Source organism: Limulus polyphemus, unplaced genomic scaffold (genome assembly GCF_000517525.1).
Source record: "Limulus polyphemus unplaced genomic scaffold, Limulus_polyphemus-2.1.2 Scaffold1523, whole genome shotgun sequence".
NCBI lineage: Eukaryota > Metazoa > Arthropoda > Merostomata > Xiphosura > Limulidae > Limulus > Limulus polyphemus.
In genome coordinates, this window is record NW_013667133.1 from 183,769 (window position 1) to 202,216 (window position 18,448).

Here is an 18,448-nt window from a genome sequence, read left to right on the forward strand (position 1 = left end):
TATATATATATATATATATATATATATATATACTGTATATACTGTTTTATAAATACAGCATATTTGTACCAAATAAATGCTAGTACTTGATTTCCATGTAAACATCCAACAAACAAAATCTAAGTACTGCACATGCTTAATAACTTAAATGATCATAAAAGTATCTGCAAAGATGTGATCTTTAAGAAAAACAAATTGTCATCTTCCAGTGAAAAAAAAAACCAAACAAACAAATATTAAAAGGGTATTCTTCTTTAATATGTAGTAGGCTGGATATGAACTTCCCAATATAAAGTCATTTGTTTAGATATATTTTTATAGTGCTGATTAAACGATGACTCTTGAAAGATGAAACACTTGGATATTAATGTGTTGAGTAACTAATAATATAAAATGAGACTTATTTGTGTTTCAATACAAGATGATGTAAATAAAGTAATACATGTATGATTTTTGTAGCCTTAAACAGGAAAAGATTTAATTTAATCCAACACAATTATTTTTATTTGGTACCTTAGTTTTCTTATAATGCCCAATACATGAGGTAAAACATGATTAATATTAATTTCTGATTAGAACAAGCTATTTGCTTGGAGTGAAACTAAAATGTATTTTGGTATTGGTAATGACTATATTTAATTAAGTATACTTTTCCTAAAATTTTATTTATAAGGATTAGAATGCATTGTTTCAGTAGTTAGGTACCCCCCCCCTCTGTTAATGATATTTTCAGCCATAAGCCCAATAATATCTCGCAAGGAGCTTAAGAGATTCAGGTTAGCCCATAATATATATGTAACTAACAATGCAAAACACTTTTTATAAAGAAAGTATTATAATAAAACTAAAACTAAAAGGTAATGAAACTAAATATATTAAATATTCCAACCAATATTGTTAATGAAAGTAATGAAATAGAAAGAACAGAGTATATTTTACCTATGAAACACAAAAACTCTAGCATGGAACCTTTCACAGTGCCAAATGTCTCGGACCAGACATCCACACTCGTAATGGCAAGTCAGTTTTTATTGGCTTAAGTAATGAAATGAAACATCATACTTTTTATACAGTGTTTGTGGTTACTTGAAAAACATACTCTTTATATTGAAAAGCTTTATCTTTATTTCACATACTTCCTTTTTTATCAGATGTTTATGAATGTTTACAAGTGTATTTGTTTAAATCAAATGCATAAAGCATCATTAATATTAAATGTGATGTCCTAGTACATGATATTAACTTAAGTGAAACTGAAGGAGATGTGAATGCTGCATAGTGGGTAGTTGAAACTTGTGTGCTTGTAAACTTATTCTGCAGTTACAGTACATTAAGCATATTTAAAAAAAAATTCAAAAATATATCAAACTTTTTTCCGTTTAATGTTTATTACACATTTTCTACACTAGTCAGTTTTATCATCCTTATACAGATTTCTCATGCTTGAAATTCACCGTGTTTATGTCGATGTGATAAATTATTCAGTGTGCAGTAATTGTAACTTCTTTTGCACTAGATTAAACATAATATTTGCCTGGTGTGCATTTAGTTACTTTTTTATGTATAGAGCCTATAGATTTTTACACTTATTATGTCTATGAACACTTGTGTGCTATATCTAAACGTGTTGTAAACTCAATTTAAGTCACTGAGTGTACATTACACTTACAAAATATTCCCATGTGTCTTATATTGTGCATTAGATTCAGTGTATAGATAAATTTAGTTTTTGAATGTTTTTTTATTCAGCTTGATTTGTCAAGCTATACACCAAGGTTATTTTACACTCCCTCTGTATTAACACCAATACACCATGCTTTAAAAGGATGATCATTTAATGTGGTTTGGGAAATGAATACAGTTCTGTACTTTGGTATGTCATTATTTATATGCCCATCTAATTTGCCCTGTTTTGAGATGGAACAATTCTTTTGGTGCATTTTGCAGGTGTATTCTGCCTTGGAAAGAGAGTATTCCATTTTGTCTTCAGATTTTATAATTTATTTTGGTTATTATTTCTGTAAAAGTAGGTAACAGTGTTACCACTTGATAGCAGGTGATAGTTAAAGTACAAACGGTCAATGCTTTTCAAGCTTTAAAAATTGAACAAACAGAGAAACAAATTGTATCTCATTGTTTGTATCAAATCAAGTGGTTGTTAGTAACCCAAAGGAAGTAAAAGACTTCATGAATCCAACTTAACTCACCAGCCATTGCAGAGTCAGAGAATTTGGTGTTGCAGTGCTTGTTTAATAGGACAAAATCACATTTATCATTATTAAATGAATTATAAAAAAAACTTGCCCTACAGTTACAGAAATTGAGTCATGCCAAGGGGGTCCATAACTCTCTACTCTTTCAGACAGATTGATTCAGTCAAACCCTAATGTTGATTATTTTAAATTTGAGGGTGCTCACGTTCTAATGCTTTAACTATTGTTATACTGTCAAGGAAAATGAATAATTAACTTTATTCAGTGAATACATGGAGATTCTATACTTTAATTTCAGCTCTGTTGTTAATTTTGGATGAAGAGTAATTTAATTATGAAATGCTGCACCTTCAGAGTATTTTACCTTTGCTGTACACTGAATTCACTATTTTCATCATATCTACGTTACTTATATTCACTTTAATTCTAATCTTATATTGACTGTGCATTGAAGTTTTCAATTTAAGCTCACGTATTTTACTTGTGCCATGCATTAAGCTAATGTTACATGTATTCTAGGTAAAACGTGTTTTATAAGTAACCTGTTAGACATTTAACATGTCACAGAGTCCTTGTTCTTTAGATATAGGTTACTGTAAATTACTTATTGTTCGCATGGAATTAACTTTCCTTATTTTTGTGGTACATATGTTTCCATGAACGATAGTTCCAGCGAAGAATAAAGCTTTTATGAGTGATAAATGATAAATAAAACCCAAACAGATATATGCAAGCAAATATTATTTATTATTTAGTTCATTGTTTGTTATTGCTGTAGTCAGTTAAGTACCTGCAGCACCTGCTGTAACATGCCCAGACAAGTTAAATGCTTTCAATAGGAGGATTACCAACACGTCAGTTCAGTTGCACAGCACGATTGCAAGGTCTAATAGTATGAAAGATGTTGCTTAGAAAAACAGAATGATGTCTAAAAATTTATGTAATGGAGAATTGATGCATTTTCAGTTTCATTTTTCTGTGAAAGTTAAAACCTGCGAAACAAGTTTCAATGTAAAACTGTGAAAGATAATTCCTGCGAATATTAAGTAAACTACAGTATCTCATAACTTAACCAACATTATCTTAATTTTACAGTAAGAATACCACAGACTCTGTGTTAAACCTGTTTAACGTTATCTGTGTTAAAGTTTGTTTACATGTGACATCTGTTAATGTATAGATTATTTCAACAATATATATCTGGCTTTAAACAGGTGAATAATCGAACAAGTTATAATCTTGTGTTAATTTGTAATAATGTGGTAATTTGAATTAAAAAAAAAATCACCTTGAAGTTTTATACATGTTCTTCAGGCATGTTATATACATTGTTGCTTCTATAACTGGTATGTTATTGCATTTTGAAAAAGCCTAATAAATGGATCTATGAAAATTTTTATATTATCAGTGGTGAATGTAAATGTTGTACAGAGTGTTACATGATTTTTCTCCCTTTTCCTTTGTTTTGGAGTAAACTTGGATGTTGGTTTTGCACAATGTATTTGCTTTAATAAGTTATGCATCTCAAGCTGTTCTTGTTTTACACCTATTGCTTACCTTCTGTTGCTTGTTGCATGTATATCCATGGTGATTGGTACACATGATGTCTCTTCTAATGTACACTCTGTTCAACGTTTTCCCATAATTCCTTGCACGTCACAGCACTTTCCACAGCAGTATGCCCAGACATCCAGTAATGCAATTGTAAGTATACATGTGTTAACTGGGTATGTATTTTTGTAAGTCCAGTTTTGTGTAACCTGATTATTGCATTTTGATTGTGGTTTGGTTTGACGTTATGTTTTATTTTAATAACTTAATCAAAAGTCTGAAAAGATAATTGTCATGTTTTTTAGTTTTTGTTCTATATTATTTTGAAAAGAAGCATGTACAAGTTAAAATCCAAAAAAAAGAAGCCATTAATGATACTTGTTATCAGATTAAAATTACGTTTATTTTTTGGTTGACAAAATAATATAAATACACAAAAACAAATGATAGTAGAATTTTTAAACCTAATTATACATATGACAAAAGAAGACAACAGGTTTCATAGTTGTTTTTTTTTTCTAGAAAAACTATTTTATAGCTCTTTTTATCTATACTGTTAAGATTAAGATAATTAAGATGTAAGTGTAATAGTGAAGGTAATAGATTATAATTTGCAGTAACTTTTACTTGCAATAATTATACTAGAATGAATTGTGGATTGTATCATAGCTGTTGTTACAGTTTATCAGAATGGAGTACGAAATGTTTCAGATATTGGATGTGTTCATTATATTATTATTGTATTACATTACATAAATCTAGAAATGATTAACTTATGGTATTGATTCTAGGGTCTAAAGAAGCTACTTTCAAGGTTTAAAGCATTAAAAAAAAAATTGTGCAACAGTTGGTATATAACACTTGTAAATAACAAAGGCAATAATGCAATGAGCTGATGATTTTTTAGATATCTAAATGCCATTATTAATATCGGTTGATTTATATTGCTTTAATTTATAAAATATTGCCAGTTATTTATTGTTAGGGCTGAACCTGTAAGTAAGTAGGTGTTTTGAGTGTGTGTTTTTTATTAGTTCTTGATTAGAAAGTGAAAAAAAATATTTATAATACAATGAGGAAAGTGGTAGTTAAATAGATAAAACATAGGAATTTTAACAAATATGGGCAAAAGCTATATCACAATTTCTACCTTCATTAGTTTCTGATAATATTAACAGTGGCATCATAAACCATAGTTATTGTACTTTTAAGTTGTAGTGTTTTTGTATTAAGTCTCTTGGATATATTTAGTTTTCTTGGTACAGTAGAAGTGTAACCACTTTAGTGATTTATGTCCTGAAGGAGATTCTAAGCTGCAATTGATGTAAAAAATATAAGATATAAGATCTTTAAATATGGAGTCTAGACTTATAAGAGGGCTTCAGATGAAATTGTTTTTACCACATTCCAAAACCATAGTTGATTTATTTTTCAGACTTTTTTCAGAAATGTCTTTAAAATTTATGGGATACTGTTGAAATGTACATGTGTGTATGTGTATGTACATATATACACCTTTTTTTTTTAAAGTAAACAATCTTATACCAATTTTAATGGTTAAAAGATAGAATTGTCTCAACTACTTCGGAATTGAGTAAAACACCAGAATATAATACCTCACTTTTGAAAAGGAAAATTTATTAAAGTATTTTAAACACTTTATTAAGAAGAAATTTGTATGCACAAGTTCTACATAATCTATTGAAAACTTGTAGAGTATTAAAGATAATTTGTTTTCTCAGCTGTCAGTTTGTGTTATGAGAGACCTGTTGAGCATATGAATTAAGAGGCTGTAGTGAAAATGAATGAAGTAAATTGAGTAACACCTCAACTTGTGGGCTGCTTTAATTAATATCAATTGAAATCTTTTTGTCACATGTTGTTAAACAAAGAGGTTTCTGTTATGATATTAGAATGAGTAGCCTCCCATTACTAATAATTTAATGATTCTCTGAATTTACTTTTGACCTTCCTGAAGAACTAAGTCTATTGTACTTATAAAAATAATAGTTATGAGAATTTTGAACTGGTTGGCTTTAACAAGACCTGAGTTTTGTTGATTATATTTTTTACTCTGAAATATAGTACACCTTGGACAACACAAAGCATATTAATTTCTGTAAGATAAGGGTTTGTAATACAGGCTTGTCTGTTATAAAACAGGATATTGACACAGCTAAATAAACCTAATAGTACTTGATGAAACTACTGCATCAGGGTAGTTTTAGTTCTTGAGGTTTCCCTGCATTCATAGTGCTTGGTGATAATGCAGTATTATTGATTTGTAAGTCACTTCTTGTAAGAAGTGTTGATAAAAAAGACTTGTTTTTAAACACAAATGCATACTAAGTAATTATATGTTGCAAATTTGGCAAATAAGTGTTTTGTTGTACTGTGTTTATGATTAAAATACTTAAGTAGGCCGAGTTTCTCTTAAAGGCAGGAATAATGCTGGCCTTATTAAGAATTATTAATATTAACTTCCGGTCAAAGCAAGCTAGCAACTCGCATAGATCAAAACTAAAAATCAACTCAGTAGTAAAAATAGTTAAACATACTGTTCTTATTTATAAAGGTTAGAGTGTATTGTTTAACCAGTTGGATATTTTCATTGTTAGTGATTTTTGGTCATAAATTGAATAATATATCACAAGATTTGGTCAATTTAGAAGATTTAGGTTATTCCATATACTGAGCTAACAGTGCAAAGTAATCTTTGTAATAATAATATTCTAATAAAATTAAGAAATAATATAGATATATTAAAGCCACAGACACTAGGCTATGAAAAGTATTGTTCATTTGAGGTAATATTGGATATGTTTTGAAATGATCCTTTGCAGCTTTAAGCATTATGGGAGATTAGTGTCCATTTTATAGGTAAGCATCAATTACTGAAGAAAGAGGGTCATTGAATAAGTCCGTAATTGTTTAATTACTTCAGAAGGTTTAGAATTCTAAAAAAATTTGAAACAGAAAATAATTTAAAGATATTCTTGAAACGTATGATTAGAATATGCAAGTGTATGAGAGAGGATGTTTCAAAATTGAGGAATAAGTCAAAGAAAGTCAGTAAACAGTTAGTGAGATACTATTCTAATATTGAAATTGTGCTTTGTCGTAGTGAGTTTAACTGTTGTTTGGATTTAGCTTACAAGTCGATATAATGACTTTAGATAATATTCAAACATGAGCTTAAGATATGTGAAGAAAATGAAATGAAAATTTGGTGTAGTTAGAACAGAGGCATTTTGATATAAGTAACTTGTTTTATTTGTTTGATGATATGATTTTCATCATATTTTTATTTTTGGATTTTGGAACTTGTAAGAAGTGGGAAGCTATAATTTAGCTGTTTTGGTATTTTTTGATAAGCCATAAATTTATTTCTTATTGAGCCATGATTTTATCCTCAAAAATATTTCTCAAAGCTCAGCTGGCCCCCCACTGTATTACAGTGCTGACGTACAATGCTAGAAACTGGGTTTTGGTACCCGTGGTGGGCAGAGCACAGGTAGTCCATAGAGTAGCTTTGTGCTTAACTTCATACAAAACAAACAAAGCTCAGCTGTAACAATATATTCACTTTTGTAAAAAGTAGTAGATTTAAAAATTATTAAATGATAATAATAATTATAGTAATAGCCTTTCAAATAAGCTATGGATATCAGAAGCATTTCCAAGAGTTTCACAAACATAAAATAATGTAGCAGTAGCATCTTCAAAACTATGTCAGTATGTTTGATTTAGGCTATTTTTTATTTACATTAAAGAAAATTGGCACATAAATGCAAAAGTTATTATTAAACAAAAGGACTTTAATACATAATATTCTTACATCTTAGAAATTGTGCCAGCATGTTCCAATTTGGATATTTCAAAAAAATGCTCAGTCGTAAATGTTGTTGCTGAATAAAGTTTTATATCAAATATTTGCTACCATGTTTTATTTTAGATATTTTATTTGTGCACTGAAAAAATTGATTGGTCATAGATATAAAGGTTATTATTAAAAAAAAAGATATTTCAAACAAGTTATAGTAACAATATTTTCAAAGTTCCAAAACTGATATTTATAAAATAACTAGCGTATAGCCCATCAAAAATGACTGGTCAAGTACTACCACCTCCACCCCATAGTATACCCTAGCCTTACGATTCATAGCTAACTAAAATAAATAAATTTTGCTAAATCAAGAATGACCAACATAAAGGCAGAAAAGTGCAGTTGAGGCAGTCAAATGTCAGTAAATTATTTTGTGAGCCAATCAAACTTAAGATCATTCATGAAATGAATTTGTGGCATATTCATAGAATAATTATTGGTAAAAATCAGTTAGTTTAACAACTTCTACTATATAGAAAAGCCAGAGTATTTTGGTAAACACTACATTCCAACAATGGGTTTATGTCATGTTGCTTAGCAACAAAAATATAACCTAATATTGTTGTTAGTCTATGTACTGAAAGTATAAAATGAAATGTATAGAAAACAAAGCTGGAAAAATATTTGTTGATTTCTTAATTTAGAGTCTGTTGATTAAAGAGGTTTGTTGTATGTTAAAAATGGTGGTGATATAGCAGAAAATAGCTTAATTCGAATACAATTTAAGTTTAAAATTGAATTGATATTTTTACTTTCATGATAATTTTATGCACTTGGTTCTAGGCTTGGTGATCAAACAGCACATCTTTACTTTAGGCTTATTATACCAAGACTCACTACACTTATAAGGTTTCATGGCACCCCACCCTTCTCATGGCCCTCTTGCACCCCTGTCACTAAAATCGTAATGGGCAGACAATAATCGAACTATTCTATCTGGATAAATGCATTTTGGCTTTTATGACTCCTCCTATTTCAAGAAATCAAGCATGATGTGACACACACTGGCTTTTATAAAGGTTAGATCAAATGTAAAAATAAAATCTCTTCAGTAACATTTTTGGCCCATTGAAAGCAATTTGAATGTTAGAAGAAATTTATTTCAAGTAAAGAGCTTGTATCTCAGTTTGTGTATCTAAATTGAAGTTTTATTAATGGAAATTCAATTTTTAACAAATCTGATTCAGTCCATTTGTAGATCTAAATGGTTAGCCATTTGGTTTCTCCAAATTCTGAAGAAGTACAAATTTTGTTCTTATTATAATTGTTAAAAGATTTCTATATTTCCTCAAATTCATTGAGATTTTGTCTTTAAAATACACATTGTAATTTTAAATCTGCTTTTGTTTATAAGTCAACTTTATTGCAGCAGGACTTATTCTTTCCTAAAATAGAAATGTTTTAGTTAGTTTATTATCAGGTTTCAACTACAGTAAATTATTTGTATTGGTACAGTATGAGGACAACTTATCTCAATTTTTGTTTTGAATATAAGAAAAACCTTTGAAACAGATGCCATGAGTGCTTAGTATGACTCTAGGGGTCTCTGTAAAAGATGATTTTAAATTTGCATCAAGGATGAGTGCAACATACACTATTATTGTTTTTTTACAAAGCTTAACAACAATAATAGCTGAGCGGTAAGTGGAATTTGATAATTGATTAATTGCCAGGCTTATTAATCGATTACATTCAACTTTGTGATTATTCTCACGAGACTTGGATTGGAAGAATCTGAAATGGTAATAATTGGAAACACTAATTTTGATTAGTTGATTATTATTTAGATAATCATGACATATTAGATTAAGGTAAACAAACTTGAAATAATATGAAAATAATAATATCTTTTTTTTTGATAACCTGAGTAGATGGAATAATGAGAAATATTAATTTTGATCAGTTAGATTATTGTTATGACATTAATTCAGTCATAATTGCGATGAATTGCTTATTTTATGTGATACTAATCAATACATTTGATGTTCATAGGTAATTTATTATATTGATTAATTGGGTTGATTCCCCCAGCAGAAATGTTTTAGGTAATGGAAGACATTTTATGTATATTGTAAAAGAGATCTTTATTTCTACATCTATTATGGATATTGAGCATTCTGATGTACCAGTAGCTGTATATAATATACCATTTGTAATAACAGTAACAGAGTATTATTTGAAAAGTTAATACCATTTAACCAGAAAATTGGACTTATAATTGCTAAGTATTTCACTAGCAGATCATTCTATATTGGTTTTATAATCTGATTTCCTTCAGGTCTCTCTTCATTTAAGTCAAGATTCAAATTGTGTGTACATATGGGTTTGAAGGTTTTTTCAGGGTATATGACAAGACACTTAGAATATCACAAGAACTCACTTGACTTAAATTTTCTCAAAAGTTGTCAGACCTATAACTTTGTACCTAACTTAACAATTAAACTTGCAAATAAAGATATAATTTCCAGCCAAGCTTGTAAGATTTCTCAGTGACTAAAATAAAAAATAAAATTAGAACCCAAAAGACATTCCTTAATGACCTACAGCATAGCTTTAATGACCTTAAGAACTTTTTCAGGTGGCTATATTACGTACACACAAATTCTTTGGCAACTTAACAACAGAATATTATAAAGGATAAATCTGAAAAGCTAAAAAGCTACATTTACTTGGTAAACCAGGCTACAATGATAGCTTCTTACGTAATCCAGCCAACATTATCAACAATTTGTCCAGTTATTAACTCAATTATATAACAAAGAAGGTTTTAGCTAGAGGCTTATCCTTTGCTCTGCCACCTTCAAAACTGCATCCAGTGGTACCTACTTACTCCCTTTGAGACTATTTTATATAAGGTAAAATATAAACCAGCTTGGACAAAAAGCAATATAACATTTGATAACATTAGGACCCATATCAGTAGTACTGCTCTGGTTTCTCTCCATAACTGCAAACAATGCAAAAAGCTCAGTTTACTCAGCAAGTATGAGATGTCTGATGTAAAACAACTAAAATGTAATATGGATATAATCATTACTGAGCCTGACAAAGGTAATGGTGATGTACTTCTTATCAGAGTGGACTATATGCATAAAGTATAAAGCAATCTTAATGATCCCACTTTCACTAGAGAGGTTAAAAAAATAATATTATTTTCTGAATCTATTTATAATGATCTGCATCCTATGGGTTCTCACCCTGGTATTCTTTAAGGATTACCATAAACCCTCAAAACACATATACTCATGACACCTATTGTATCCATCATTGGTACTTTTAATTACAAATTAAATACTTACCGACATTCTTTCTTAAAGGATGTTTTGTCTTTAGAACAAACGACTTTCCTGACTCTGTTTTCATGGTAAGCTTTAATATCAAATTCCTATTTACAAATATTCCACTAGAATAAACAAATGACCTATTAACAAATTTTATATGTGAAGATCACAGTCATTTTCAAGGTATTCCAAAAGCTTATTAAAGGTTTTTATCTTTCCCTTTATTGTAGGGGGAACTAGAGCAACAACTACTCCAAGCTAACCCTATTTTGGAAGCATTTGGAAATGCAAAAACAGTTAAAAATGACAACTCATCAAGATTTGTAAGTAAAAATACAGCCCTTTTTTTATTTAACATTTACTTATGGATTGCTGAATAGTGTGTGCATAGACATTAATTTATCAGAATACAATGTAATTTTGTTGAAATGAACATAAATCTTTGTTCTCTTGCAGAATATATTTTTGACTTGGAAAATGTTATATGCTTACAAATCTAGGTATAACCTCATATGACTTTTGTCTCTACATATTAGTAAATTTTAGGTTAGATGTACAACATAACTTTTGCTAATATGTTTTTTTTTTCACTCTTCATTTGTGAAATACTTCAACTAATATTATTTTTTAATGCTGATATAGTCTTAATCTGACATTTCTTTGTCAATTAGGGCAAGTTTATTCGCATTAACTTTGATGCTTCTGGATTTATTGCGGGTGCCAATATTGAAACCTGTATCCTTTGATGTGGAATTGTTATTCATTGGTTAGCTTTCATTTTTCACTGCATGAAGTGGCCTAGTGGTTATTGTGCCAAACTATGGATCAGAGGATCCTTGGTTCATGTCCTGTTGTCACATAATCTTACTCCACACTGTTCATTTAGCATAATCTAAAAGTTGTTGATGGTTGCTGTTGACTAGCTTTATTGCTTCTAGTCTGTCAGTTTGAGATTAGGAACAGCTAGCACAGATAACCCATGTGTAGCTTTGCATGAATATCTGATACAAACAAACACCAGAGCATACAAGTAAAAGCCTGTGATAGATAGAACATTTATACATTGACAGGTAAAATAAAATATTGTATTCTGTATAAAAAAGTAGATTTATTAATGCTTTAAAATATTGATTTTAGAACATTAAATATAGTCACAAGCAACCCCATACTGGATGAAAGGGAAAAAAATAAGTTTCTTGTTCTCACTGTGATATAAAGTTGGTTACTTTGTTTAACATTATCAAGAATCCAGTTTTCAAATTAACTTTGTGAAACAACATTACTATATTAAATTCTTCAGAGTTTAAGTATTTGAATATGCTGTCAAGTTGTGTAACTTAATCTATTAACCCTTTCGTGATGGCTACCCCCATTAAACACTTTTCTGTGTAAGTCCCCGAGTTATTTACTTTCAAAATTTAATTAAATAACTTCACTATTAATGTATGTGAATGAAATTAACATTATAATGTACATTATGATTCAGTGTTTTATGTTATCTAAGTTTTAATTCATTTATTTCAGAAGAGACCTTTAATAAATACTTAAACTTCAGTTTGTGTTGTCGCATGATCCATGAACTATGAAAAATCTGAACTTTCACACATTTTGTATTGACTCAGATAATGCAAGTCCTGTAGATGTATGTCTAGACAATTGATTATGTTTATTTGCCCTATTGACACAGGTTTCAAAGTTTTTTTTGCTAAATGGAGTAGAAACAAGTAATAAATTTTGTCAACCCTTGATGGGTGCCATGTCCACCTTCTGTACTTTTGCTTGAGCCTAATAACATACATGTGGTTGCTAGATATACATATGTATAGTCATTAGAAAAAGCTTATTTTACACTATAACCACCAACAGTTATTGTGAAATTGGTGTACAGTTTTTGTCATCTGGTAGATATAACTGCTTGTAGTGTTGTTGACTGCTTGATCTTCGACAGCACTTAATTTTTTCTTAGCTAAGTATTTTATAGTCAGAGAGACAGTTAAATTGAATTTAAATCCTACTTTTATATCTTTAAATATGCATCATACTTTGTATCAGTTCTCAAGGCTTAAGATCTTGCGCCAGGGTAAGATAACTTTTACCGAAGTCTTGTGCATCTCTGCTGAAGATACTGTAATTATACCCTGAAGGCACTGTGACTTGTGTTGAGATGATTGATAAAAGGTAAAATAGAGGAAAGGAAAATAAAACATTAAAAATTGACTATATGTGAAAAAGACCTGAAATTATGAATATAACCAAAAGATCTTTTAAGACCTTCTATGATAAAGTTAAAAGGTATGCATATTTTTTCTATTCCTTAATTTTAAACATTTCATTATACTGTATGTTGATGATAATATGTACAGCTAATGATATGGTAGAGAAAATGAAAAAATATAAACATTTACCTTAAAAAACGTTTGATATTGATTTAGAAGGTTCTAGAGGTTATGTAAATAAAACTCAAACTGTAAGTTGGAGAAAAGTATTTTTATACTTAAATTGAAAATCACCTTGTACTCAAACTCTTAATAGTTTGAGTGCAAATAACTATTATGTCATCAAGAAATTAATGTCGCATTTTTTTAGATGTAAAAGCAGAACAACTTGTATATCAAAACAAAACATTTATTAAATGAAAGTCTCCATTCTTATTGATGATTTTTTTCCATCCTTACAATCAGGTTGTTAATGCCCTGATTAAAGAAATCACTCGGATTTGAAACAAAAAAGATGGTAATCTAATGGTGCCATATCTGGAGAATATGGTGGGATGAGGAGAACTTCCCAACCCAACTCCATGATCTTGTGTTGCATCAAACGTGCCATATGTGGAAGTGCATTGTTGTGGAGAAGAAGAACACCTTTCTGATTGATGAGTGAAGGATGTTTCTGATGAAGGGCTTGATTTAAATGTTCTAGTTGCTGACTATAGAATTCTGTATTGACATTTCACTGTGGATTGAGGAGTTTGAAATTAATTACTACTTTGATGTCTCACCAAATGCAAAGCATCACTTTCTGTGGATGGAGTCCAGGTTTTGGGGTCGCAAGTGGTTTTTGTTTAGGACTGAGCCATTGTTTTTTGAATACATTTTTTATCACCAGCGACAATTCTGTCCAAAAATGGTTCATGCGCATTATGCGCCAGAAGAGACGAAGCAACATTCACACGTTGGAAACAGTGATCATTGGAGAGTTCATGAGGCACCCAAACACCTTCTTTATAGAGTTTTCCCATATTTCTTAGATCTTTACGTATTGTTTCATGAGAGACATGTAATTTTAGGGCCATTTCATGAGTGGGTTAGAGTCAACAAGCATCTTCAGAGCATCAATATCAATTCCAACATGTTGGCCTCTGCCATCACAATTTTTAAGGCTAAAGTCACCTGAACAAAAATTTCCTGAACCGTTGTTGACACTTACGAATGTTCAAAACATTTTCATAAACTTTTTTGATATTCTTTGTGGCTACATGGGTATTATTTCCCTTCTTGTATTCAAACAGCATTACATGACGATTGTGTGTCTCGTCATGTGCCATCACTATAAGGGACTAGAATATACTAAACTTTACACATTATATAGGCTACACTAACGTGATATTTAGGTGGTTCGTTTAACTATTATATGTGATGTACGTTTTTTTGGGGGGGTGGTTAATGAAAGTGTTCCAAAACATGACATTAATTTCTTGACGACCTAATACAGTAGATAAATAACATAAATATTTAATTAAAATAATGTCATTCTTTGTGTACAAGATACTTAAAATCTTTAACAAAATCTTAACCAGTTTTTGTGAGGATACATTAAGAAATCACAGAGTTATAGTATGTATCGTTGCACTTGTATCATTCCCCAGACAGAGTCATGTATTTTACATGACCCTGCTGAGAAAAGAATAAACTGTATTATTGTTTGTGTAAGTATGAGCACAGAAAATAATTTGAAATCATCTTTATAGTGCATTTTTAATCTAATGAGTTATTTAAAATGTAAAAAATTTTATCACCACTTTGGCTCAGACTACCATAATTACAGTGATTTGTCAAAATTTTAAATTTTAAGTAACTCAGTTTTTGTAGTTTTGATATCTTTTTTTTGTTACTTTTTGTAGCACTAAAACTATATTACTATAGCTAGCTAGGTTACGTGTGTGTATGTATGTATGTATGTGTAGAACTGCCATTGTCAGTCCTAATTGCTTGGAGCATTTACTATATTTTACATAGTACAAAAAATTTAAAGATGTTGAACTCTAGTTTCAAGAAACATTGGGATGAAATAATCTTTAGGAAACTAAACCCATCAGATGAAATACATTAGGAAATAGATTAAAATGCAGTTTTTCAAGTTTTAGATTACATATATAAACTGATCCCTACTTGTCTTTATAAAATTTAAAAATTTGTTATTGTACTTGTATTAATAATTTGTTTATGAAAAGACAAAAGAATCAAATTAGTAACATCCTACGTTACAAATTTAAATTGTTAGAAATCATTAAGGATATAAAACAGACATTGATTTAAGACAAATTGTACATGAAACAGTATAAGAAGTGATAAATAACATAAATCATGTATGAAATAATAAAGAATTAATAAATACATTTTGCATGAAATAAGCAAGAAGTAACAGATAAGATAAATCATACATGAAACAAAAGCAACTGAGAAGTTTATGGTTTATATAATATAAATAGTTTATTCAAATCACTGAAACTTAAGGTAATTGTACAACTTTTACTTGTTTTAGTAGTTTAATTTGTTAGTTATTTTTATAAACTGAAAATAAGCATCTCTGGTCTATATATGTTACTATTATTGTCATTAGTAGTATGGTAAATTGTTAATCCTTAAGCAAGATTTTAAAGATTTATTGGAAAAGTCTCGTGCCATTCGTCAAGCTAAGGATGAACGTGCTTTCCATATCTTTTACCAGCTACTTAGTGGAGCTGCACTAGAACAGAAAAGTAAGAAACCCCTGAATAATTAATTCCATAGTAATAATGTTTTAGTGTAATTCCCAGTTGTTGTAATAACCATTTTCTGTATGCTTTCCTTAGTGCAAAAGTAAACAGTACACTTTCTTGGAGTTTAGTATAAGCAAGATACATACTTTAATGTACAGTCAAAAAATCCTCTAAGTATTAATTTATATAAGACATTTTATCACTGAACCAAGAAGTGTACGAGTATTGAACATTTTGGTGTGTTTTGGAAAAGCTACAGTTCGAAAAAAAAAATAAAGCAAGCTTAAGACTTTTAAAACTGTGAAAAACTTTAAAATGTATAAACTTGCAAGAAGAGGTGTAGTTTGGCAAAAAAGGGGGAAACTTGTAAAGAGGAAAGACATCATGAAACCATAACTTGGAACGTAAATGAAGTTATATCTTAAAAACTGAATAAAAAAATATACTCTGGTATACTTAAAAAAACACTCAATAATCTTATACTGCTTGAGTGCTAAGTTATTTTGAAACATACATGAACTGTAGCGTCCTACCTTCTATTGATTTTCTCTTGGTGTATGTTATTGCACTAGTCTTGCTTATAAGGTTTCTTTCTGTATAATTTTTTTTATTTGGAAACCAAACAAATTCAGTATCAGTACCAAACCTCTTCAACCACTTAGCTAACATTTGATGTTTTCAGTGCTGCCAGTTTTATGTCCTTCATTGAAATTGTTTAGTGGAATGTCTTTCTTTCTAAGGTTTACATTGAATAGCACTGAACATAACTCTCATAATCACAAGTGTATCTACACAATAGCTTATTTTTAAGAGTGACTCACCAAGAGAGATGTTATACTTTGAAATTCCAATAGCAGCTGGTGTAGCTTACATATTGGTACACTGTACCTTCAGAAGCACTTTACTCCAAGGATGTCATACTAGCTATAACCTATACTGAATATATTTAATTACTAAAAGTAATGTTTAAGAACTCTGTTGTTCATTACCATGAAAGGAAAGAAAGGTTACATCAAAACTAATTATTGATATTTGTTGTAGAACAGAGATATACATGTGTTATTAAAGGAATGTTCCTGGTTCTCTAAAGCATGGGTTTTACTAGTGAATGAGAATGTTTTGAATGTTAAAACCTCAATCAAATGAGTTTTTATAATGAATATTTTTTTAAATTTAAAACTTTATTAGTAATTAGTTTAACAGTCCTTATGTCTTCATATGAAATGCAAACAATTGATTTTTCCACTTAAATTTTTTGTTTGTTATTGAAACTTGGAATTTGTATGATATATTTGAATAACTTTTTGTTGTAAATAGAAGAATATCTCTTGGAAGACATAAAAAACTACACATTCCTTACATATGGGAATGTTCCTGTACCTGGAGTAGTTGATAGCCAGGAATTTAGAAACACAACTAAAGCCATGGATATTATGGGCCTGTCTCAGGAAGATTTAGGTGGTAAGTTTTATATTTATTTTTCTAAAGATCTGGAGTTTTGAAATTTTTCAGTGACATGTTCTACCTTTTTTATGTGTGTGTGTTTGAGAAGAAAAATTTAGTCAGTGTCAAAATTCAGAAATACAGTATTAAACATTATTATAATTTTTTTTTAGAATGTTTCTGCTTACTTTAATATTGCTTCAGAGTTTGTTGTGTTCTGTTTGTGAAGATAATTCATTCTTGTGTATATAATATTTTTTTCTCTCACGTAAAAACATAACATTTGATTGTTGTTTTCCGTAGTTTGAACTCTTGTGATTATTCAGAATACTGTTGTGTGTTGTTTATTAGAAGATGGATTAATGAAGTGCTATAGTATAAAAATATTTGCTATGGTACTGTTCAACATGCATTTAACATGCATTTCTATCTAGAATCTTAAGTTACTGTTTCTTCATATAGTGCCCTTTATGTCTTTTTGTAATGGAGTCAGAATGGGCCCTTAGTTATGGTATTATAAATATTCTGATGTATATAATTCCTAACATGATTATGTTTTCGTTTAGATATTTTTAATACTTTATTTTTGCTTTAGCCATTTTCCGTGTGATTTCTGCTGTTGTACTGTTTGGGAATATGAAATTTAAACAAGAAAGGAACTCGGATCAAGCAACTTTACCCGACAATACTGTTGCTCAGAAAGTCAGCCATTTGCTTGGTCTCAATGTCACTGAGATGACCAAAGCATTTCTAAAGCCACGACTGAAAGTTGGAAGAGACTATGTGACCAAAGCTCAGACCAAAGAGCAGGTAATGAACATTATAGTTTAATTATCTGAGGATATACATTATTGAATAAGCAAACCTAAATTTTCTAAGGTTTAGATAAATCACAACTTTATTAAAATTCTTTTCATTTGGTCAAGAAAATTGAAATTACATATCGTATTTTTCGGAATATAAGACACACCCTTATTTTGAAGACAAAGTTTTTGGGAAAAAAAAGCTACAGTCAAATTTGAAAGATTTTTATGAACAAATATTCAATTTGATACTTTAAAAATTAGTATATATTGTTCTAAACACAAAAGACCTC

General features: G+C 29.6%; 1 protein-coding gene across 1 annotated transcript in view; it reads left to right on the forward strand.

The window, feature by feature from the left end:
- LOC106463941 (myosin heavy chain, non-muscle-like) overlaps positions 1-18,448 on the forward strand; it is a 133,052-nt gene that overhangs the window by 64,423 nt on the left and 50,181 nt on the right. Inside the window, exons 6-11 of the mRNA XM_013924031.2 lie at positions 3,876-3,917; positions 11,162-11,254; positions 11,603-11,666; positions 15,811-15,909; positions 17,227-17,370; positions 17,948-18,162. Coding sequence (XP_013779485.1) covers positions 3,876-3,917; positions 11,162-11,254; positions 11,603-11,666; positions 15,811-15,909; positions 17,227-17,370; positions 17,948-18,162 — 657 coding nt within the window. The remainder of the gene's footprint in view (positions 1-3,875; positions 3,918-11,161; positions 11,255-11,602; positions 11,667-15,810; positions 15,910-17,226; positions 17,371-17,947; positions 18,163-18,448) is intronic.